This window comes from Toxotes jaculatrix, chromosome 4, assembly GCF_017976425.1.
Source record: "Toxotes jaculatrix isolate fToxJac2 chromosome 4, fToxJac2.pri, whole genome shotgun sequence".
NCBI classification, from domain to species: Eukaryota; Metazoa; Chordata; class Actinopteri; family Toxotidae; genus Toxotes; species Toxotes jaculatrix.
In genome coordinates, this window is record NC_054397.1 from 26,029,189 (window position 1) to 26,055,441 (window position 26,253).

The 26,253-nt window shown below is 41.1% G+C and overlaps 1 protein-coding gene across 1 annotated transcript in view; it reads right to left on the reverse strand.

Annotated features, from left to right (window-relative positions):
* neurl1aa (neuralized E3 ubiquitin protein ligase 1Aa) overlaps positions 1-20,550 on the reverse strand; it is a 40,040-nt gene extending 19,490 nt beyond the window's left edge. The window contains exons 1-3 of the mRNA XM_041035535.1: positions 20,365-20,550; positions 10,091-10,341; positions 9,461-9,782 (exon numbers count right to left, since the gene is read on the reverse strand). Coding sequence (XP_040891469.1) covers positions 9,461-9,782; positions 10,091-10,341; positions 20,365-20,398 — 607 coding nt within the window. The 5' untranslated portion in view covers positions 20,399-20,550. The remainder of the gene's footprint in view (positions 1-9,460; positions 9,783-10,090; positions 10,342-20,364) is intronic.
* Between the last annotated feature and the right edge of the window lie 5,703 nt (positions 20,551-26,253).

Genomic DNA, 26,253 nt, shown 5'->3' on the forward strand with positions numbered 1-26,253 from the left:
ACAGAGAGGAGAGGTAAAGCCGGGAAGGGAAGGATGGCTGCCTGTGACAGCGCTGGATTTATGTTGAAAGGAATCAGCGGAGGCTTCCAAAGAGCTGCAAATCATCTTGCTCTCTCTCTCCATGTCACTCCGACTCTAACTCAAATGCTGACTGTGTGAACACAAACTCATACACACGGTAAATTGATTCCTCTAAAAAATATAGTCTTTTATCAGCTATTTTCAAAAAGCTTCTCTGAGGGTTTATGTTCCTTTTTATATCCTCTCCCGCTTCTTCTGCCTCTCTCACTTTTCAAAGAGTAGTCATTTCAAACCCATATTGGCTTCTGTGCCATGTATTCTTTTTGCTCCTTTATTCATCAAAGGCTGGTGAGACGGAGGCACTGCTGTACTGTATGTGCTCCTAATGCTTGTTGTTAGCTTGGAGGACAGAAAGAGGAATGAAAGAACATTTACTGTGCATTTGAAAAAGCTTGTGTGTGTGTGTATTTGTGTACTCAGTGTGTGTGTATCTGTGTCCGTTTGTGACCTCACCAGCTGCTGCCCGCTAATCGTGGTGCACCTGCGTTTTTAGCTGATACAGTCCCTTTGTCCTATTGGTCCCTTTCAAATCCACCACTCACAGATGCTTTCTCCCATTGGCCAGAGCCAGAATTTAGCATTTTGACAGCAGTGTGTGTGTGTGTGTGTGTGTGTGTGTGTGTGTGCGCTTGCTTCTCTCTGACATTGTAATGGGGCCATGGAAGATGCAGCTGCTGACACTGTGAGCCTGGAGGGGTTGAGGAGGGGGGGGTTCATCACCTGATTCTTTATTTTGATTGAATTTCAAACCAAATGTAGCACCTGTTGGGCCGAACCATTAATTTATTCATGCACAGGGAGCGTGAAAGTTATGGGTCAGCTCTTTCATTAGACTTTTTAAAAATTGAAACCCATTTGGCTTTCATTTTTTTTCTCAGTTCCTCCTCCTCCTGAGAGTTTTTTTTTGATTAGAATAATTAAGAACCTGTTGGGCTAATCCAGCGTAAATATGTGGACAAGTGTGGTAGGTGATGGGACGGAGAATGGCAGCATGTCTACTTTGGCCCACATACAGTAGGCTTTGGCTCACGCTGTAAATGTTTTTGATTAGGGAATAGCCACAAAGCAGGTTAGCTAATGCTGTGCATGGGGAGGTGGATAGAGGGAGAGGCTGGCTTAGTGGCTTTGCTAGCCTGAGCAGATGGAACGTGCCAGGGGTTTGAGCCAGTGTTGGAGAAGGGGGGTGGAGGTGGGGGATTTGCTCTCTCTCACGCACACATTCTATCTCACAGGGCTTATCTTTATCCATACTCTCTGGAGGGTTTCATCTGATGTCAGCAAAGGTGAAGAGAGAGCTGGAACTCTAAAGAGAAAATGGAAAGAACGATCTTATGAAATTTGAAAAGGGAGAGGTTAAAAGAGGAGAGGAGAGTAAAAGAGGAGACAAGAGGACACGAGGAGCAGATGTACAGTAGATGTAAAGGGAACTGGTCAGCTGGGATTAGCTAAGAGGGCCAAAGGTAGAGATGGATATCCGGGAAGATTTTGCTATGAACAGATAAAGCAGGGAGTCAGGGAGACAACACAGGGTCTTTGAGAGAGAAAGAGGCAGCGTATAGTTCAGTGACTGACCCGGGGATTAAGAAATGAAGACTGACCGGCCAAGTGAGTGAGAGACCGAGATATAAAACAACCGAGGGAGAGAGTGAGAGAGGGATTGTTGAAGAGAGAGATGGAGTCAGAGGGTCTTTGTGCGAGATGTTTGGGATGTTCTTTATTCCCTGGCACTGGCCCAATCCGGGCTGGGCAGCTTTGAACCCGGGGCTTTTGGAAAGAGCAGCAGGCTCCCAGGGCGACACATGGCCATAACAAAGAGCCAGGCAAAACGCCCGGTAAGTCACAAAAGCCCTGTCCCTTAGGTCATCGTCAGAATTCAGCATGTGCCACCCCTTCTCTGCCAATCAGCATGCCAGTACCTCAGCGCTAATAACCTCCATCATAAGGTTCTTATATTAAAGCCCCCTGGTTTATTCCTATGCTCAAGCATGGAGGAAGGCTGTTATTAGGCTAATTATTTATTTCTGGAAGGAGACTGACACCCTCACCACATGTACATCAAACCTTTTGCTATCATTCATATTTTCAGAAAAGTGATACAGCACTTAAAGCTGTGCTACTTCTGATTTTCATTTTAACAATGGGTTAAGTCACTTTGTGAAATATGATCCAGCTGAAGCAGGAAGCCTTTTTGAGGACTTAAGTTTTCTGATAATGCCGAGAAACTCTACCTGCTCAGCATCACACAACAGACAGACAAAGCTAATGACAGAATGCTAAACATTGTGGAGCATTTAGCTGCTAAAGAGTCAGGCATTTCCCCTAGATGTGTAAATAGGCAAACGGTTGCTAACATCAACTTCATAAGGTTATAACATGTCAGTGTTATATTTTTTCAATTAATCAATCATCAAATGTTAAAAAATAGTGAAAATATGATGTTTTCAATTTGCTTATTGTAGCTTAAACTTTATATATTCAATTTACTATCATATGTGACAAAGAAAAACAGCAAATTGTCACATTTCAGAAGCTGGAACCAGACTGTGGTTTGAAAAATGACTCAAATGAATAATCCATTGCTAAAATAGTTCCTGATTAATTGTCTGTCAATTGACTAACTGATTAATCCTCCAACTGTTGCAGCTCTAATCTAATTATCTTTATTTAGAGGTAAAACCAAAAGTGAGTAATGTAATTACCAGGAAATCAAAGCTGAACCAGGGAGTTGGGCAGTAAACTGTGACGGCTGTTTACAACGGACAGCTTAGGTAATCGTTCCACCTTTTGCCTTGTCTTCTTTTCCAATAAGTTTGGCTAACCTCTGGTTTATTTAAAACAGACTTCTTTTTTTTTTTTTATCAAAGTCACTGTGTATCACCAGTAGGAATGATGGGCAAAACTACAAAAAATGGAATTATCCTTTTAATGGAAGCATAATCATAGCACGTGACAAACATGGCTGCCTACTTTTAGAGTATTATTTCTGATCCAGCACAGTGATGGCCATCAGCTTGCTAGAAGTGTGTCATAGAGGAACATTCACAAACCCTGTGACTGTTGTCGTTGGTCTAAAAGTGTTTAAGCAGGGTACAGTAAATATAGTGCTGATTCCACTGGCACTGCTTCAGCACTCCTCGTCTGGGTGTTTCACTAAATATTATGCTTTGAACTATGGGTAAAGTCACTTCTTCTGAGCACAGGAAACACACACAGAGTTGAGCATAAACAGGAAACTCCACATAAATCTTGAAGTTACCTTTAGTTCGCCCCCATTAAAAGTAATCTGTTCAATTTCTCACTGCTGATAAAGTTCAAAATGGAATTATTTTACTAACATCTACTAATCTGTCTCTTTGAAGAGGAAATGAGTGTACTGGAGAATCCAGCCAAAGTACAGTAATTTAAAACTGATTCGAAATGCCAAATCATACAAATTCAGTTTGTTCTTCTTAGCCTTTTGAGCTCTCTAACCAACAACCATCATAAATTATATGAAGTAAACTCAAGCCAAGAAACACATTGCTAAATCTTCTGTGCTTGATGTGTAGAGGTCTTTACAACACTAAACCCACTACGTTTCCTAAACGAGTACAAAAAAAGTCCGATTTACACCGTCTTTGCTGCTTTGTGTATTTTTGTTGGATGGTCTGTGTGAGGCATCAGGATTTCTAAGTGCTGCTATTAACTGGGAGGCTGAGTCCTGCCAAGTCAAACACCAGTACCAGACAAGTGCTCGCAATAATCAAGTTATCATTTCTCCCTGAAGTATGGGAACCCTCGTCTGTCCCTCTCTCTCTCTTTGCTAACACAACAATTGTAGCCAGTATACTTTTGTCATTCCAGATGACTTCATGTTAGCGCAGTTCTAGGAGCGGAGTCAGTGACCGAAAGTACGGTCAGTGACCGAAAGTACAAGAACATTAAGTATTTCAGAAGTTTAGAGTTATTTAGTTTTCAAAATCTGCTTTTTATAACACCAGAGGGGAGAAAAAAAAAAAAAAACGTTGTCAAAGATTTTATTGACTCCAGACACAATTAAAAAGTGTTTGTTACTCTGAACACTTTTGGACTTTTTACAATTAAGTCTGAATTTTAAGTTTGTCTCATCTCATCTCTTGGATCAGCTTGTTATTAGATATGCAAGAAGTTTTTCATGTTAATTAGTCTCCCGCTTGCCATGGGCAAAAGAAAACATTTTCAACTGATGTGGGAAGGGAAAAGCAAACTAAATTATACCACTGATGAGTGTTATGCTAACCCACTTCTTTTTATTATCTCTCATCACTCACACGCACCACTCTTCTCTCAACCCACTCATCATCATCATCATCATAAGCCCCTTTCAAACACACACCCCTTAACATTCATCTGATGGAAATCTGGAATATTGTATAATCATTTGCTTGTTTGAAATTCCCTACCTTTATCTGTCCTTTGCACTGAGTATTGTTAAACTGAAAGAGACTTACATTTGTTTCCATCAGGCTTCAACATATTGCACCACTAATTGCTCCCAGACAAGGCCTGCATTTTATTTTGACACCTAAGAAAATCGTGCTTTATCACCATTTCCTACACCTGCAAAGTCAGTGAAGGGAAGCCACTGTTCCACCATCACTCAACCAAACCAGCTGGAAAGCTGCACAAGAACACACGAGGGGTGCTATTTCCATCACAGATGGCATCCTTTATTTTAGCCTCGTCAACACTGAAATGTTGTGAAAGGTTCAAAACAGGACAACCCTGCCTCACGAGATGACACGCTGTCATAGATAAGCTCGCTCTTCTGACACGGTTTTGTAAAAGACGCAAACAAAGAGCCGGGCCTGCCGCACCTTCATCCATCAAACCTTCACACATTGTTTTACTCTCACTGAAGCACTTTGGTTTCCAGGATTAGTTTTCCTTTCACCTAGCCCACATCTGTCATCTTTACACAAAAGCACATTTCTGCAATCACTGGTGATTTGTTCGCAATAAACAATGCGTGGTTACATAAAAGAGAGGTGGAGATTGTGGTATCATATATACAGAAGATGCATAGCAGACAGAGGAGCCTTTAGGACGTGGCTGCATCATATTTTCTGCTTGATTTGACAAAAATGGCCGTTTTTAAAATTTTCCTTCATTACTTACAGCTGCTCTGCCGGTCATCTAGAGTGACAGCAAATGTTGCTTCTTTCTGATGGCGCAACGGGACCTCATTCTGCGGTCAAGAGCTACTGTGTAATTCAATCCATCACCTGCGGACAATCTCTCATAACACCGCAGATGACAGAGGTCTGGTGTTTTCACCACAGAGCGTAAATGTAGTTTTCCTGATGGACTACAGAGATTAGTCTCTCTTCCATGACACCATGTAGCTGATTTGCTTCTTTGGGGTGACAGCTAGATTGGCCAACTGCTTCTCTGAATCGGCCTGGTTGAGAGGTGTTAGCAGCCTCAAGGCTCTGCAATCAGACTTTATTCTCTTGTCCTTCAGGGAAGTCCCACAGAGGGCCCCTCTTGATTAAAGCTCCACTGTGACTGACTCATACAATCTGAGTCCTGCAGGCTTCACAACAGCTGGAATTACTCAGTTACTCAGCCTCCTTCCTAATGTCAAGTCCTGCTGTGCGAACGTGTGTGTATGTGTGTGTACATGTGAGAGTGACAGCTAACCTTAGGACCTCCGACATAACTATATATGAAACAACCTTCCTGGCTTTTTTGGATTTCAGGCCTGTGGGGACAGCTTCAGTCTGCCCCAAAGATTATCCTGCCAAACCCCCATAATATTGTATTTGCCCTGTTCAAGGCCAGGTGCAGTCAATCACCTGCTGCCTCAGGCACCAACCAGAAATGTCACCATATCCAACACCATTATCTGAAGCGGAAGCTTTAAATTATGAATGTGTTCATAGTTATATGCTGGTAAGAAGAAGAGATTTATCACAGCAAAGCACCACACGGCGGGAAGAAATCACTCCTATGACAAAATTACATGTATGTCTTTATGAACTTGTGCATGTCACCAGCATCATCTGTACGCATGCTGGATTCTTCAGAATAAATGGGTGTGCATGTATTTGTTTGTGTTATAAGATTGATAGCAAGGGTTGCGCTGTAGACGTCTCAGCTTCATTAGCAGATTGGAGGGTGGGAGAGGACAATCTTAATTGCTGTCATCATGGTTGCAGAGGTGTGAAACCACTAAATCAGCCCTGCCCCCCTTGTTCCTGTCATGTATGATGTATCCGGGTGCTGATTCCTAGGGGGGGGGATTATCACATGATACGGCTTCTATTTCAATCTTCTACATCAAAGGCGTTTCAAAATGGCGCCCGGGGTCATCCTTCGCTTTCTCCTTCTGTGCTGACCTCAGAACAGCCTCAGGATGGCGAACAGATGATAAAGCTCGAGACACAAAGGCACATGCAAGAAGTCGCTCTGAATATGGGCAAAGAAATCTTTCAAAATAAAGTGGCTACAATTTCTATGTCTTTCATAATCAGCTGTAATTACTTTGATCAATATTTTTATATTAACAATGGGTCAAATGACTATGTGTACTGTTAGTAAACGGATTTGCTCATAGTGACAAACCCACAGGGAATTATCTTCTTGTTCCATCTAGCTTTAAGCAGAGTTTTCTTTCAGCTCATTGTTTTGGTTTTCCCACTCACAGATGTACTGTTCTGAATCACTCTTAACACACTTAAACACGATTAACGTCGTGTTTACATCTTGTTTGTGACCAGTTATCAATTAATTCATTTCAAAGTGTACCATATACTTACAGTATACACATACAAATCATACCTTTTGCTTTTATTCCAGTCAAGTCATTCTCTAATACCGCTGTCAGAATCAACCCATACATTTATGTATGGGTTGTAGTAAACTGTCTTGTCTTCGATAAAGGACAAAACAGGATAAAATTAATTCAGTGGATTGTGAGAGCAGGAGGTGAAAACATTGTACGGTAGAACAACAACCTGAGATCTCCCGTGACAAGACCTGCCCTCCACATGTCTAACCATTAGTCATGATAAAGCAAAAGACCCACCTAACTGTTCATGAAAAAAATTTATACTGACAGTGAGTACAATGAGCCATTAAATAAAATGGGCAATATAAACTGAGCAGCATGATGCAACAGCTGGAAGGAGAGTGATATAAAGTGATATGAAAACAGGTAGAATGGCTGATGTGAACAGGCAGTGGGAGCTGCTTTTGAGGGCATAGGCACGATTGTGTGTGTGAGTGTCTGTGTGTAGCAATATAGCTGCTGAATGGAGACACTAGAGACACTACCAGAGGCCTCCTGCTAATTTACATTACGAAAGGGCTGCACACACACACACAAGCTGTACAAAATGTCTTTGAGGGAAAAAACTTAATCCACCATAGAATTTTAATTCAATCTTTATGTAGCGAGGATTATAGTATTTCCAAGGAGGCACAATGAATAATCTCACTCACTGCCGAAAAATGCTGAAATAAAGGGAATATACTGTAAATGTTATTGATCCTGGAGGGGAAGTTTGGTCATCAAAGCAACAAAGCATAAGGGTGCTTTTTCAGCAACAACTAAAACAAAATTTGTTTTAAGATGGTACTTACATATTGAAAGGTTTAGAGGGAATAAAAAGAAATAGAAAAAACCTTTTTACCACTTGTATTGCTATATCTGTTCTCTCCCAAGCTATGACTTTAATTGAGAAAAAACAAAAAAAACAACAGCTCCTCAAATGCCAGATAAAATAAGGAGTGAAAGCGAGGGAAAGGCCTCAGATGTGAAAGCCCAAGGGCTTATCTGAAGAAAGGGAAAGGTTCATGGAGCGTTGAGCGCAGAAATGTGATGCACAGAGCTGACACAATTGGCCATTGAGCATCACAAAGGGGCCATGTCTAGTCTAGATGATGTATTTCTAGCTCGACCTTCAGTAGCGTTCCACCCCTCTGACCAGGCCCCTGTTTGTGGGGGCAGATGTCAGTCAGTCGGTCCCCTGAGGAACAGGAGCCCCTGCTCTGTAGGCAGCCCTGCATAGGGTCTTACTGTAAAAAGACAGTAGAAATTACTGAAGACTGGCTAAGAAGAATTCAAGTTTTTGACTGAAATGGTGCTTGAAGCAGTGTTACAAAGGGGTCAGACATTTTTCAGAAAGATGCATTACAGAGGCTTCAATCACAAAAAACCTTGGGGTGGTAGTCTCGGCAAATGGGCCTCTGCTATTTGATACTTGAGCCATTTTCTGCGTGTCCCTTTATCTGATAAGGCACTGTTTTTTTCCCCTCTGCAAACAGTAATTTACTGAGACAGAGTGTGTTGAATATGGCAACAGGACTGTGAGTTATCAACCACGAGGGAATATGGATTCCCTCATACTGAAGACACTAAATATCCACCCCCACCAGCCTGCAGATACCAGTGTCAATCAACACAGTGCACAGTTACAATCAAATGTGCTATCTATGGGACATGTGACCCCTGGTCTATTTTTACAACAGCGGAGGGGATGACAGCACTGAATCTCCACGGAAAAGAAATATGTGTATACATTCCCTCACATCAAAGCCTCGACCATGCTATCCTGTGCTCTGTCTTTGTGGTATGTATGCTAAGCTACCTAGCATACCTTGATAATGCACAACACCCCCATGACCCCCCCCCCCCCCCCCCCGCTGCTTTCGTGTAAACATGAGGGCCAAATATTGGTCAGATATAGATAGCCTTTGTTCGCTGTAATTCCATTACTTCATGGAAGGCTTTACTGTACACTGGGACAGGGAGGTAACCTCTAGAAAGCACCTGTTTATTGTAAACATGAGGACAGAAGAAAACCTGCTTTGTCTTTTACAGAAATGTGGAAAGTGAAAGCACCAGCGTGTGAGGTCATCTAAAAATACCTTCACAGGGTAAGCCATCAAAGAAAGAGTGGTGATGACATATGTGACAAAAAGGAACAATTAATCATAATCCTTCTGATGATAAAAGATTGTGCCAAAATACATGGAGCTGACACAAGATAAGATTTTTAAAAGTTTTTAAGTGGTCGGTTTGTGGCTCACTGTGAAACACGGAGCACGCAGGACACCTGCAACATGCTCTTCGCAAAAATGCCTTATTAACCCACTAGCAGCAGCAACTAATTAACATGTTCACTGCTTAACATGTTATATCTTGTTTGTTTGATTCAGTCAAACAGAATATTGTATGTTATTATATGTCTTTAAGTGCTTTTCTATTTCAGTTCATTTTAATCAGTTAATCAAATTACCACTGACTGACCAAAGCAGTAAACATGGGCTTTTTGGGGCCCCTGAGTGTGTGGATCCAGTCCCAGGGGCAGTTTCCTGCTTCACCTGGTTTGTTCAGCTCTCTTATTCTTCTTACCTAGCAGCTGCACTCCACGGGTCAGACCGTAAACATCAATGAGGGCCCAGAGGGGCTCAGCTGTGCGGACTCCACTGAAGAACAGCATGGGACTGGACTCATTTATGCGGTAGAAGACTCTGCCCTTCTTGTCAACCCAAAAGGCGATAACGTTGCCCTCGTTGGCAAACTCCTCAGGCAGGGCCTTGGCCCAGAAGCCACTCTGGGACACGAGGTCTGGGCAGGCATACTTGGGCAGGTTCTCTGGGTTTATCCTGGATGGGTCTTTGGCGGTGAAGCCCAGACGCAGAGCCCCGCTCCAGCAGCACTGCTTTTTAGTAATCTGGGGAGACGAGAGCCAAGGTGGGTTTGCAGGTATTATTTTGAAAAGGTTTCATTATTTTCTAGAATTTAGTAAAACTGTGCTGACGGTGATTTCACAGAGAAGCTGTACGTTACCCTCAGCTTTCATCTTCTACCTATTTGACTCTACACAGTTTTTATTCTGATTCACACAGTATAATTGAGTCTACATCCTGGGACTTGACATTCTAGGCGTCGACTTAAGATAAAAACAGTTCAATAGTTTTGACAGTTTTAAAGTTCTCAGACTTTTACTAAAGTGTTCCACTCTGACACCGAATAAATTACCTTGAGGCGAACTTGCTCATACAGTGCTATGGGCCTGTTGCTGAAGGTGATGGCATTGCAGAAACTGGCCTGTCTCTTGACCGTCTTCTGGGCAAGGTCCATAACAATCTGGGAACCCTTGGCATTTGGATGGAAGAGAAGTGGGCTGATGGGAAGGGGCCCACTGACACTGCCACACTGGATAGGCAGGCACCTCTTGGGTTTGTGGTGGCATCGGTGCGATGTGGATGGGAATGGGCCACCGAGGGAGTCTGTCAAAGTCAAAGAGAAAAGAAGAAAAAAAAATGATGAGTGAAAGATGAGTTTCTCTGTAAAAGGAGGTTAAGTTCAGTCACTGAAATGAGGGTCTGATGTTTTTGTTTCAAATTTGATGAAAAGCTTTGCAACACAGAAAATAACATCATGAGTTCTTGTATTAGGGTCTTTGCTGATTATTTGTGAGCAATGGAGTAATAAGCTAATCAGCCATAATCACATTGGGCCCTGCAGGGTGAAAATCAAGCCTCCATGCAGGCCAAGACTGCAACGCAAGACAGAAATTATGCTCTTCAGTTCCAGCCAGTGGATGTGATAAGTTGGTCCATGTCTACTGTGAGCCATTCGGATGGGCGTCAGTCACCACCAGTTCTCAGCAGACGCCATGTGTGGCTGGCAGTATTATGCAATTTCCACATATTACACACCACATATATACTAATAACACGACACATTATTTGGCTAAATTAAAACTGAGATTAAGTCATTATTTTATATTAAAAAAAAGGAACCCAACAAATACCAACCAACCAAACAAGTCCCTCACAAGTTTCTATTAAGACTAAACATCACACATTACACTGTGTCATCTGCTTCATCCCAAAACCCAGCAGCTCTATGGCTGCATGCCAAGAGTCAAGAAGACATGCAGAGGAGGACTTGACTGACTTGATAATTACATGCATGGGCAGTAAAAGTGTCTGAATGGAGTCTGGGTGGGAGTGGCTGAGGGGGGTACGACCACGGCACTCAAGCAGCATCTAGAAACAACGTGTACTGGGGCAATTTCACCGATTTTCCAGAGCTGGTCAGCGCCAGATTAAAATGACTGAATTAGTATTCTGAAGCTGAACTGAGTTGAATCTTCTGGCTTTGAAGAGAATTGCAAAAATTCCGCAATCTAATACTCCTCCAATATGTTATATATTATCATTCTGGGATGGTAAATGATTTCCAGAGGTTTCGCTATTTGTGTTTGCACATTCCGGCATCTTGTGGTGAAGTGGTTTAATTTATCATTTTTGTTGTGCCCACTTTCTCTCAACTTGTCTGATTTTATTTTTTACATCAGTTAGTCTTCCACATTTTCCTCAGACTTCTCACCTCGATATTTTGCATCTAGAAAGGTTTTATTCATAGGCCCCAGAAAGCGAAGAATGCTAGAAATAGCAATTGTGATTGCAGGCTGAGAGACAGAGTCCCATTCCTGACACAAAGTACTACATGTCTCGCAGCTGTGATGCATTATGAACTATTCAGGCTACTGTCTATGAAGAAATTAGTATGTCTGTGTCTTCGTTGATTGATTTCTCTCTGTATGATTTGCTGGCTAGAAAGAAATCCCATCTCCTAAAATCTGAGGGAGTGATAGATCAGCATAAACATCAGCAAAACCTCATGTTTACACTTGATGTTTCAGTTAGTTGATTTTTTCCCAATCAAACTCCAGTCAGCTATGCTGGAAATAGTTCAGCACCAAATGTTTGGCCTCCTGTCTATGAGAATAAGAAAACGCAGACCATCAATCAAAACGATGAAATATAAGGTATATTTCTGTATTCTGTTTCTACAGTATAGCAGTGTTTAAGAAGGTGCTTAAGTGTCACCGCGCCCCATGGCAGTTGCCCACTCGCAAAAGTAAATGGCTATAATTGAAAATGTCAAAGTAAAATTATGGTTAATATTCAGTTTACAGTGTTTTGGACTCTATAGCTGCTGTTCTGATCACAGAGAGCTGTCCGATGTTACAAAGCCTCCTGATTCATGTAACAAACAGATGAAAGCTAACACTATGGCAGCAGCAGATGTCCCATGGAGTCCTGATAAGACCATGCAGCTAGTCCTCGAAAACAGCGCGCTTTGTGTTCTCTCTCTTTCTTTTGTCTCCCTCTTTTCCCTCTTGTCTGTGTTTATCTAGTAATGACCCTTCCAGTTTTCCAGCCTGTAAACGTGTCTACCGTTCAATCTGGCCTCAACTTAAGAGCATCATTGAGGCCTTTTGTCTTAGGAGGCACCACAGGAGAGCAGTTGTTGAATGTGGCGCACATGGTCCTAGGCAGATTGAGCTGAATGCATTACCGGGCTCTAAAGAGGCGCAGCTGCTGTAGAGGGAAACGGGCTACGTGTGAATTCATGTTCCTTAGCAACCCCTCGTATCTAAAGGTCTTGATCAGCGCACTCTTTCACTCTCCGGCTATCAGCTAGGATACAACAGATGCCTTTTGTTTACTCAGACACAACAAAATGATATTTATAGTCTCAGATCTTTGCTGTTTACAACTACACGTGTGCGTGCTTTTCTAGTCCATTCAAACAAATGGGGATTTCAGTTTACAGAGCAAAACTAACATTTTATTTTATTTGTACCATTCTGATAGATTTTTTAATCAAATAATTTGAAACTATTATTAACTATATAAGCTAACTAATCAAAATATGATGGTCTAAATCACACCCAAACACACAACTACACACACACACCCTATTACTATAAACCAGTCTTCTGATGTCTGTATGAGCAGCTTTGATTAACTGAACATATCAGTGTGTGCAATAAATCAAATGTCAGATCCATACTGTTTCTTCATGACCTACTATGAACATTGGCAAATAATATTCAAAGTTCTGATTGTGTTCTTTTGATCAGTGATGTGTTTACATTTTATATTTATGTGTAATGTGAACCCAGGTTTTAGCATTTCGGTGACGATCCTATTGTAATTTGGGGCTTTCGAGATATGCCAGTGGCTGTTAGCAAAAAAGGAAGGTGAAAAAAGTCTCCATCTCCTCAAAAAAAATCTCCTCATTGAGCTTGCAATGCAGTCAGTGTGCTGCACTTAGACAATTATAGCTCTCAACTTTACTACTTTGCTTCACTCTCACTGCTCTCAACCTCATTTCCAGCTGCAGCAGGCTCTGATAAACCAGTTGTATACTACCTGTCCAGGATCAAACGGCAGACAGAATAAGCAACTAACAAGTGGAACATTTTAACAACTTTAAAGTTAATATGTCAGTGATCTGTTCAGCTAAAAAATGCTGAGGTGTAGGAGAAGATAATTGCCAAATGAAAACTTCCCACAGTTCTTCTTCCCTAAGTCTTGCCTTAGAGGAGTAAAAACTGATACGCCTTCAAACTAGACTTCTTGGGTCATATTTTACCTTCACACAGGTACCATGTGGCAACACACCGCCCCGTATGCTGTTTTGCCTGAGGCCTAAAGTATTTCTGAGCATGTGACAGTAAAATATGAGTTAAGCTTTGTATTTACTTTGCTGAAATTTGAGCAAAATAGTTTTTTTTCATGGATGGGAGAACAATTTTCCCACACAGGAATCCTGGTGTTGAAGATTCAGTATGTACTGTACTCTTAAATCCCACGTTGTAGCTGTAGGTTATTAGAAACACCAAAGCAGCCTCGAGTCTAACGGCTGGTCCCAGTCCTCCAATTACCTCAGCAGCACAAATCCTGGAGTATGCTCATGTCCTCAGAGCCCGAGATGTGACCCCTTGATGTAAACAGCTCGAAACCGGCTCCTGTTAACATCAATCTGACAGCTGCCTCTTATAAACCCCTGTTTGTGCACACAGCTTTATGCCTGTGTTATCTGGGCAAAAGCAGTTTTAACAGCCTCACAGGAGCCATTTTGCCAAAGGTCAAGGATGTCTTATTATGAACAACCAGGGTGAAAAGCTTGTATTCCTCTGCCCCGGAGTGTAGGTCTTTATCCCACTAATAACAACACGCGCGCACACAACAGCTCCAATCCCTCATCACAAAACACAGGCTTGTGTGTGGCTAATACCTGTCATACCCCAGTGAACATCTCTGTGGAGCAGTAAGCTAATCTCTCACCATTTCATTTGGCTGACGACACTGAGCGAGAGGTGAGCTGTGCGTGTGTGTTCTTCTGTGCAGTTCTGTGTAGTGTGTGTTACTCCTCAGCCATCAGCTAATTGGTTTACCATGCAAACAGGATTTTACAGGTGCAAGAAGAGTATTCAAATATTTGCTCTGTATTTGGTAGGTAAATTACTTCCTGCTTCTGGGGAACAACTGTAAAAGCTAAACGCTAACAACTGTTCTCATAAACTAACGGTTGTAACACTGTGTAATACTATATACATTTACAAATAAAGATAAAGTAAATTAAACTGTTTTTGTTTCTTTGGTGATCTAAACTTTTTGTCAAACTCTGCTGTTAGCAGCAAACCCCGCCCATGTGTCTCCTAGACACACTGAAACAAACCTGGACTAGTTTTTGCAGATACCATTGACCCAAATCTCCACCATATATAACCATTATTTTAGCACCACTGAAACATGATGAGTCGGTAGCATTCAGTCACAACAGCCTATCAGTGCTTATGAAGCACAGGTAGCCCACATATCAACCCACTTCCTGTACTTGTTGCTATGTAAAGCCTGGCTTAACACTCATCCTCGGAGACTTTAGCAAAAACACAGGCACACACATATACACAGCTTGTGTGGATTTGTGATTTGCGCCTCGCATATTAAATCTTTAAGCCATCAGCAATCATGAGAACATGTGAGCACGTAGGGTGTAACGTGAAATAACAAATCCGTATATGTTTGCATTTCATGTGAAATCTTTCACTGGGTGCGGATCTAGCCATTGGTGTAAATTATTGTTAATGTACTGCTGCACTTCTGATCCATCAACAAAACAATCTGCTAGGAAAACAGATTCTGTATTATTTTCATGTCAGGTGGACTGTTCTCTGTTCTGTTGGAAAAACTGCAATCATTATCGACTCAGGAGAAATAAAAGCATTCAGATGATCTTTTTCAAAGGTTACCAGTGTAAAACGTTACTCTTCTTGCTTATGTTCTTTATTTGATTTTGCTCTCAGTAAATCCGCTGACAGTGTCATTTACAACACCGCCAACAAGCCTGGAGGGCAGTGACAAACAGCGTCTTAATGATGTTTACATAGCAGCAGTCTGGATGATGTATTCAATCCCACTGACTCATGACAAAAAAAGCATTTCAGTCTGATGTAACACCAACTGTGAAATGAATCATGCAATAATAGCTATGATTAATTACAAACATTATCATTTAGGTTTAGATGCTTAAAAACGCAGCTCAGCCAAGATGGCTTCATGTGCTATATGCACCAGCAGAAGCTCACAGCTTATGTACGGTGCCTTTTCCAGTGTAGTTCACAGGGTATTACATTTCCTCTTCTAACTGATCTACAAAGTTCCTTGCATGTGCATTTATACATGTGTGACAGATGCTACACAGATACAGGCAGTGTGTGTGAAACCCAATAGTCTGTGCACGGCTCAATGACAGGGAGACTAACACTGCTGTGGCAGTGATAGTAACTGTAGCTGTGGCTGCTATTCTACCTGAGGACAGGTACCAGGAACTCATTACAGACTCATCACTCTTTATGATGGTGGTAATGAAAGGGCCTGACGTGCTGCTAGGCAACATCATGACACATCTATTGGGTCAGTGCTGTTGCACTGATAAATGACTCGTACCCATGGTAATGTTGCATGGTGGGACTTTCCATAATGACACCAGTCAGAGCAGCATCAGGTGATCCTGTAATTTAAAACTCCTTACTCTAGATTAGCTAGGATATGCTATTTTGTGGCTGCTTTTCACCTTATGGTACACTGTAATAGCCTCATAAACAGACTAAATTACATTTTATTCATTTTATTCAATCAGCCCAAGGGTTTTTCGGTCTTGCCCTCAGTAGTGAGCGATGTATCTGTTCAACTGACATAATTTTCAGTGACACAGAGGCTGCAGGGGCGGGCTGTAGGGACCGCTATCTTAGTTTATCTTAGATTATCTTAGATTTTTCACAATAATGGAAATAAAATGGTAATTTAAGAGATCTTATGTCTGTAAATCTCCTTACAAAAACATGTACAGCTGTAGCAATCTCCATCCAATTTTCTGTCTTTATTTATAGGGAAGCAGATGTGTAGTTAGCTACCATAAATTCTCATATAAAAGCCGGTTTTCAAATAATGGCTGTTGGTTGCTAATAAAAACCATGAAAAGGCTTTGAGCCTACAACAATGGCTTGCACTGTAAATTCAGCATAATATGCAGGTACACAGCATTAATATAACAAGAGTGTCATGCAATAGTCACCACTCTGCTGCTCTGAATTCCTCTTTTTAGCAAAAATACTAGTTTCATTCACCAATTAAGTCCAGTCTACACTCCATTGCTGTTTCTTCATTAATCAATGTTAAGGAAGACTTTAATGTAAAAAGTCAAATGTGCAAGAACTGTAAAGTTGCATGCACAGTAGCTTAACATGGATTGAGAAAAAATAATTGAATAATAGAATAGAATAATTGTAAGAGTGTTAGAGAAACATAAACAGAATAACAGAGTGAGTACAACATGATTGTAAACTGATTGAGGCAACAGCCTGAAACACCTCTAAAATCCTGACCCTTGGATTTTAGCTCTCTCCATGCCATGCTAGCTCTCCTTCTAGCAAACTGTCCCACGCTGCTAACGCATGACATAGTACGTGCACTTAAACTTAAGCATAGAATAACACAGAACTGAACTGAATAGATCAGCCCCATAAATCGGTCCAGCTATTTGAGTCAGTATTGGACCAATATCCGATATTAACTAATTATTATTTTCATTATCAAGTAAGCTGTTGAACGATTTTCCAATTACTATAGTAGGAGAGAAAAAAGTCCATCACTTCTTCCCTGAGCCCATGTCTCAAAAAATGTTTAACAATAATACAAGTCTAAGAAAAGCTGTAAATTCTCACATTGGAGAAGCTGCAACCAGCAACTGTTTGGCATTTTTCTGAAAATAAGAAATGGTCATCTGGTTAAGTGTGTACCTTATACTAAGGCTCTCTCTCTCTCTATCTCTCTCTCTCCCCCTGCCTTTCCCTGTCTCTCTCCGCTGTTGCTGTCAAATAAAGCAGAAAAGCCACAAAAAAATAACTTAAAAAATTAAATAAATAAACTAGTTCATACTACCTACAGGAATATGTTCTAGTTTCCTATCCTGGGCTTACCCTACTGTAGAGACACTCTGCTATCAATAATTCACACCGTGATGACCTGGTAGTGACAGGTGAGACAGCGGAGAGGATCAAGTCTGCCTGACGTCAGCCACTACAGCCCACTAGTCTTCCTGCTGTTATCACATTGTCTTTGCGAGCAGGATTACACAACAGCGATCAATAAGTAATAATATTGCAAGGCTGCATACAGTGCAGCACAGTGTAACCCAATGATGCTTCTTTGGCAGTGAAAGAGAGCAGGCTGGTGGAGAGGCGTAATGATATGCAGTGTATATTGACTGAAAGGAGGCAAGATGCTATTCAGCACTGACTGGAAGTCATTATGTGGGCGCTGCCTTGAAGGTGACCTGTCATGAGGATGAGGATGAAAGAGCTGCTGCAGACACACACACACACGCACAAACATTTTGAATAGTTAGACAAACAGACAAACAGGCTGGTTAGGGCTGCACATGTGTACATGTGAGGGGATCTATGCCCTGTGTGTTGATGTAGGTGACAGACAGTTACTCCAGAACTTGCTGCCTTAAGTGAGAAGAAGTAAGAATTACATGGATGACAGTGACACATGCTCTTAACAACACCACTTGACCCTGAGACATATGTTTCTGTCACTCCATAGCAACAGTTGAGGTCTGATTAAAGCTCTAGCTTTCTCGCTCTTTCTCTCATACACACAAAGAAAAAGGCAGAAGAAGAATAAACAGAAAATATTTTCAACAGTGGCTGGTGGCTTGCATGCTGTATTAACTATCCATTCCCTTTACTTGGCAATCAATAACCTGAGGCACATCCCATGACGTTACTGAGATCTGATCAGTTCTTAGAAGTCAAGAAACTTCACTTTGTTATATGGCATCTCTTCAGCTCGGCATAACTTTGCATTTGGATACTGAATCCAATTCACTTCGAATGGAGCCAGACGCTCCATCGAATCAGCCTGTGCAGCCTCAGACACTGGCCCACTTTCAGTCAATCGGGAGCACAGAAGTGGAGCTCCCACACACTCGGCAGACTCAATTATGCAACCGACTCAGCAAACACTGTTTGGATGTGCTCTGGTGCTTCCCACCTGAGAACAACAGCTTACAGAGGTGCAACTTTAGAAAGCATAATCCATTCCTCAGTACTTGACACCTATCTTATACCTAAATATAAATAATAAGTATTTCAATTTAGGAACGTTTAGTCCTAAGTCCTTCAGTTTAGTTGCGTTTCCTCAAAGCACATGTATGGAGGAATACATCAGCAGAAAGGTTCAATTATGATTCTCTGATTTCTTAAATTTACATGAAAGAGAGAAAGAAGCAGCAGAAGCAATCAAATGCTCTCTATCAATGGCTGTGGGTCTCCATAGCAACAATTGTACTTCAATATTCGATTCAGTTTAACCTTCTCACCCTTCCCATTGGAATTGACAGGCTCTTTTTCTTTACTTGTGAGCACAACTTATTCTGAATATAAGTTAGGAGTGATTACTATGCGGCTTTACTGAATATTTATCTCTAACTGGTTTATTAAGTGGGTCAACAGCCTGTTGTTTATGAATAACTGGTCACATTTATGAATAACTGTCTGTTGCTATGGATGTTTCACCTCCAGTCATATCACTCTGCAGCGAGAAGTCAGCTAAATTTTGTTAGTTTGCAAAGCAGTATTTTAATCTTATTTACATGGTGAGCCATCAGGTAATGAATCAGGGCACATTTTATTTTGACTGCACATATTATAAAGAGTAACTTCATGAGGTGTTTGACCTTGATCTCAGAGAGAAGGTGCTATAGTCTCCTCTTCCTGCTGTCTTAGTCTGCCCGTCTTTAACTAATTGGATTAATCTTGGGGCTTTAATTAGAACGATTAGGTGGTCAAAACCAGGAGAGGCTGGAGGAGCAGAGACTTGGCTTAACTCCCCACAGGTTCCTACTGATATAAAATCACAATAACATGCTAATAATAATTCTGCAGAGTTATGGAGTGAGCTTAAAATCCTACTATTGGCACTGTTCATCTCCTGTGTGACATTCTTCCTATGTTGCATACTGCGTATTATGTATATATATATATATGTGTGTGTGTGTGTGTGTGTGTGTATGTGTGTGTGTACAAAAAAACTTGATGGGTATTACTGTCACCACTGGAAGCATCAAACCAGACACACAAGGCCTGAAGCTGGCCTACATTTACCCATGAACCTACACAGCAGCTACACTGTGTTTATTAACTGACATTAAACCCACAGAGAGCTCACTAAGAGCTCTTCAACAGGCCTAAAAACCTATGGAGTGTTGTATTCAGACACAGCTAAACACAAACTGTTAAAAGGTCAACACCACGCTATATCAAGATGAAAACAAACTATCAAACGCTCAGTTAGCTGTGTTTTTTGTTGTTGTTTCATAGTCACAAATCATCATGTGAGATGGATGCTTCGACCGTACTGTTAGCATACAGGAAGACACAATGCATAACGGAAATCAATGGATCGATTTCCTGAAGCCCAGCTGCACACACTGTGTCTCTTTATATTAATGAGGGGAAGCCACGGCACAGAGCACAGGGAAACCCCACAACTTCCCATCCTTCACGGAATGTGACATGTTCGTGCTCCTGGCCGCACACAATGTAAACACTTTATGGCGAGTTTAATATGAGACACGGGTCCGTGTTAGAGGTGGTTACATCCGGTTTGTTAATCAAAAGACAAGTGAACACAGCTGCGCGTCTCGAGACCTCTCTTCTAATTACCGGAGTGACGTAACTGTGACCAAAGAATAGGCTATAGTAGCAATATGGTACCTGATAACAGAGCCTGTACAGGCAGCATAGCTAAGAGTCGTCAATGAATTATACATTTAACCACACCAAAATACAAAGCTGAACGTTTAGGCCTGAACAGTACGGCGTACATTTTAGTATACACAACCAGAAACCACAACCGCAAATATTTATGTCTTACCGTAAAAGGCATTTCGCGTTATCTGGCCACCCATTGCTTTATTCCTTCAGAGTCCGCTTATCGCCTGTGTGGATTACTCAGATGCTCTCGTTGCACAGCCCCAGCGCTCGTGACATGATTGCACATTCGCATCCGAAGGTGGCCTATCGCTTCTCTCCTCCGAAGAGATGCAAACACTGGAAAGAGAGACCCACACCTCCGTCTTGCGAGCGCAGGCACACATCCGTGAAGGCAACTCCCCCCCCATTCACTGAGCGCTCTCTCCGCCCGGGTCCCACTCACTCACACTAGCATTTACATAAAAGGTGGAGACTCTGGCAGAGCGCTGTTAACGCTGTCACTCCCGCACTGAGGTGCCAAGACACGGAGTATTTATGGAGCATAAGGTGGAGAAGTGACCAGGAGAGATAAACAAAAATGAGGTTATGTACGAGAAAGATGTATTAACCTATATGACATTTTATCCTTTAGTAGGTATCCTATAGGCCAATAGGCCTACTGGTAATTAAATGAATTCAATTCATTATTATACTGTATATCTTTGTTGTTTAAAGAATAAAAGCGATAGGCCTCAATGTGAGGCTAAGTATGGATCCAGCGCTTCACAGAGCAAGTGGTCACATTCTTTACTCTCAGCACTCACTCTTTCACCTTCCATACTTCCTTATGTGCCTCAGGCCCCTGGCAAACAGACTGGGTGACCCCTGAAGAGTAAGGCCTCTGACTTGAGCTGTCATCACGTATCCGTGGTGACCACACAGCCCTCAATCTCAGACACCACTGCGTTAACTCTGGGCCTGAAGCTGCAGGCTCTCAGATAACAGCACTGTGAAGGACAGGGTAAACTAAATATATGAATTAATGGAATATTAACAATAGTCTACAAATTGAAATCCAGGAGTTCATAATGACAGAGATGGAAGAAGTATTAAGAGCTTTTTCCTTAAAGGAGGAGTTTGACATTGCTTATGCTATTTGCTTTCTGGCAGAGAGTCACAACAGATTAGCCTAAATTAGCTACTTTTGTTGTATTACGCATCAGTAGTGGTTCATGACCAAATGAAACCAGACACAAACTGTGTAAAGCGCCGATAAAAGTAGCTGAATCAGTTGTAATAGTGTTTCTATTGCATTTTATTTTGATGTCATTGCCCGTGGGAGCATAATTGCAGCCATTCTGCCAATAGTTTGCTGACATGTTTTCAGTTCTTTTCAGAGACTGGGAGGTACTGTCACTGTCACAAATTCCTGATGTCTCAGGCCTGGAATTTCAAGTCAGAGGCTGATGTGAACAGTTTCTCCAGCTCCACCGTTCAAAATGATGGTTTTCTTCAATATGATATGATCACAGCAAAAGATTAGAAACAGAAAACATAAAGCCTTGCTCTATCAAACACCTCAGCACAAGGCACAAAGTTTACTATTTAACAAGTTATATTCGGTTGGTTAATCAGTCTTTGTACTGAATGGCTGCTGACGGCAGCTCTATATTAAATAGACAGATGTGAGATTGGTATTCATTTTGTCATCTAACTCTATACTGTATTTTCCTCTGAATTAATTCATAACAATAATTAATCAATTAATTAATTAATATTTATGTATGTATAAATAGTATCAGCAAAATGTACTTGAAATAGTATTCAAGCAAAATGTAACAATGACTAGATGTGAGTGTTTCATAAACCTATATGCAGCATTTTACATTTCTAGCTGGTGGAGGTGGAACTCGTTTTAATTGTAGCTACTTTATATGCTGATAGGTTGTTTGATCTGTGAAACTACCTCCCATTTTTAAATTTCAAAACTCATTATATGTTTTATTTATAAAAGCTGAATCTCAAAAGTAATAGTAATAGTTATCAGATCAGTGTAGTGGAGTAAAACGCACGACAGTTCCCTCTGAAATGTAAATTACACAGACCTGAAAACTGTATTTAAGTGTTTGAGTTCATCAAAGTCAGTGTCAGTTTTGCACTTTTTCTATCACGTTGTTTCATGTTTAGTTACTTTAAATGATCAGCCATTGCAGTAATGAAATACTGTATAAAGAAACCTTTACTGCTTTTATTGGGAAAAGCAGGAAATTGTAGTTGTTAAAATGCATTTACAAGTCATTTAGGGATGTGATGACATTCCACAGATACCGTCCTGTTGTGAACAGGACGCAGCAGATGAATGAGTATTAAACAACTGACCGCATGATATTGTACATCCTTTGTTTATGTTTAAAGCATAAGCCTACTAAATCCTGCAGGTAGTAATATTTACATGTCCCCATTTTCCCATCACTTTTAATGACACCAACCATGTAACCATAACAAATACTCAAGCCTGCCTGGGATGTTGATCAAAATGAAATCAGGACCACAACCTCAAGGGTTAGTTTGCTAAATGAGACCGTAGACACACACATGGTGTGCACATTTGAGGTGAAGACAGTTGGTGGAAAGTGCTCATAGCACAATGAGAGGCTAACCACATTTGGTTTCATGTATCACCTCTGCAGACAATTGTAAAAATCTGGATTCAGAGTTTTAAAGAAGCCAAGCTGATTCAGGCCAATGGAAGACGACTTTCAAGACATATCAAACAACTGAGATTAGCTTCCTTATTGCATTCATCAGTGTTGGTTGATAAATCAGTTTGACACAAAAAATATTCTATTAGAAAAGGATTCCATTTCATTTTTATTCATTTTGATAAATTAGATTAAAGATGATTAGTAACAGCACACGACTTGAAATCAAGAGAGACAACACAACAACAAGACGGTCGAGTCTTAAGTTCTCCGTAGGGATGATGTCATCGCACTGAGATGTAGCAGTTTTTAGTCACGCACGGGATACGGCTGTAAGAAGAGCGGTGACTGAACGCTGGCCAGACAAGTTTCAGGAAGAAACATCAGGCCGGGCATTAACGTAGCTATGTCATGTAACCTTGTAGATACGCACTAGAGGAAAGCCCTGAAGTAAAGTGCACTTCCTCGCCTGGCTTGATGTTGGTGCTACATGAATGCACTGCTAGAACATCCTTCCTTTGTACAATACCTTTTACTTCCTGTTTTAATAATGCAGCCACCACTCTGTCAGCCTTAACCTTTAAATAAGAAAGCCTTTTTTGGCCTGCAGTCTTCTCTGCAGCATGACTGAGGTTCATCTCCGAGTCTGTACATAAAACTGCATTACATAACTTACTCAGAAAATGCGGTTTGCTGCAGTTCAGCTGGTATCAGAGGGGGACTATGCATACAACTTCAGCTGATATACTGCCTTTCTGACAGGTTACATGTTTTATGTTAATTCCATCCATATTTTCTTGGCTTAAGGGACCATCATTGGCTAATGCCTCGAGCGCCATCAGCACGTTAACTCTGCTCTGTCCTGTTTAGTTTTGCTCAACCATGAATGCTATCTGGTGTTTGCGCAAGAATAGAGGCTGCAGATATTTGGATGGATACAGTACATTAATGTCGAATTCTGACACCACATATGTTTTTAATAAATGAAGAGTTTTCATAAGACTGTTGTCATTGGAAAAATGGCAGCACTGGTCTTTTGCTGAAGCACTTAAATCGACCTGCACTATGTTTGCATTTTCCCAGACTAACGTCCTCGTGTGTCCGTGTGAATAATGACTGTTCTTTAAGTGGAAGTAATGTTGCATTGTTGTACCTCTGTGGTAGGAAAATATTTGACTCACTAATCAAAGTTGACAGTCTCCCTTTCATAGTTTGTATATATATATATATATATATATATATATATATATATATATATATATATATATATATATATATATATATATATATATAAATTTACTGCAGGTAATGATGTAAATTAAAGACTTGTGTAACTCCAAATAAAGGTGACCTTGTAACAACAAATTCAATCAAACATTTGTCTCAGACACTAATAGGTAGCAGTCTATTAGATATGGCATATGGATAAAACATTTTTCTAAGGTAACAACAACAATATTTTAATTTCATCAACCATAAATGAAATCAATTACAGTTTAAGTCTTGTACTGCAACTCTGAAATAATATGTCAAGTAACTGATTAGTTGATCGATAGAAAATTAATCTGAGCATACAGTATTTTTGTAATCGAATGCTTGTTTTAATCACAGCAAACAGCTCCACAATTTTCTGACAGATTTCAGATTTCAGATTTGAAAACGTCTCTTTGGACTGTGTGAAACTGTAAAAATAAAAATCAAACAAACACAGTATATGTGGTCACAGAGGGCAAGAGGGGACAGAGGAGGCAGAGGTTTAAGGTAAAAGAATAACCAAAAAAAAAAAAAATAGAAGGAAACTAGGATCAGACAAAAACAAAGCTCATCACAGATGCACAAAAAGGTGAGTTTCCTCCCTGCATGTCACCACATACATGGGTTTGTTATTATTCTCTTAGGTTCAAGTACAAACACACATGATGGAAATCACTTTCCACGTGAACAATCTCTGCCATGTGTTGTTCTCACACCCACACACATTCATCTTCAGTTTACACACAGTGAGGTGTTGGTTAATAATCAAGATGAAACAAATTCACATACATATTTGACATGTTTACTAGTTTGTCACCATTTTAGCTGGGACATTCTGTCTCTGTATAAAAATTAACGTGTTTCATGGTTTTAAAATCGACAGACTGCAACCATCAGCCATCATGTGGCTGCGGATCTGACATGGTGGCTGATGATTAACGAAACCCTCATCGCCACATGTCCCAGCATGCTTCAGTCTTTGACAGCAGCTGGAGACCAGACTTGACCAAGGTTACCACGACAACCACCGCTTGAAAAGAATTACGTATGTCTAACAGGGATGCATATGTAAGCACACACAAACACACACATACACACACACACACAGTCCATTAGCCCAATGAAACACCATGAATACTGGCAGAGAAGTGAGACAAAAAGAAACAACAAATAGCAGTTTAGCAGAGTAATAGCACAGCAAGGTGTGAGCTGTGCACAAATATACCAATCCACAGGGGCGACATAACATCCTGCCAGCAGAATGGGGCCTGCCAACTCTTTTTAAGTGATTTGTATGGAAGTGAAAGGGAATCTGGCAGCAGATGCCGAGTGGCGGGGAGGTCAGCAGAATGGGTCTCCTACGGTTGGTATTGTCTGAGAGTGCTGCTCAGCGCGTGTATGCAAACAAAACCCCCTTTTCAGCATAGCCTCTGGAGAACCATCACAAGGCCATTTGTAATATGAGTAACAGCAGAACCTCAGACAGATCCAGAAACAGGACAAGAGGTGGAGAAACTGCAGGAAACTGTCAGATTTTTTGAAAAAGTGACTCTGGATCATTGTGTAATGTGAAGAAGAGACAATGGGAAAAAAAAGAAGGGAGAAAGGTGAGAGATAGTGGGTAGGGGGCATTTTCACAGTTACTGAAGCAAGCATTGGAATAATGATGGTCTCCTTCTTTCATAAATCCAGCCTTATTGCAAATCCCTTTCCGTCTATTCTGAGACATGCCCTCAGCAGGTATTCCAGATAACTACACTCTTAGTTATTAGCAAAGGTGAAAGTTAGTTTGAGGGCACAGGATGTCTGGTGTAATGTAGTACTTTTCATCAGAGTTGGAGCAGAAGAAGTGGGGAGGTGATAATTAGATCTGTCACTCTGCTTTAATATCTCTCAGAGCTGCTCGGCCCTGGGCTGGATTGTTGCAAAGAAATGCCTTATTGTCTCTGCTGCTCGGGAACTGAAAATACCGTTTCCATGTCTGATACGCTGCGGCAAAATGTGCTGGTGAGGAGTGATGGGCTTCAGTGTGGTATCACTGTGGATATGGAAGGATCTGAGCTGGTATTTCAGTAAGGTCCACATATTGTCTGGTGTGTATACAGTGCTATATT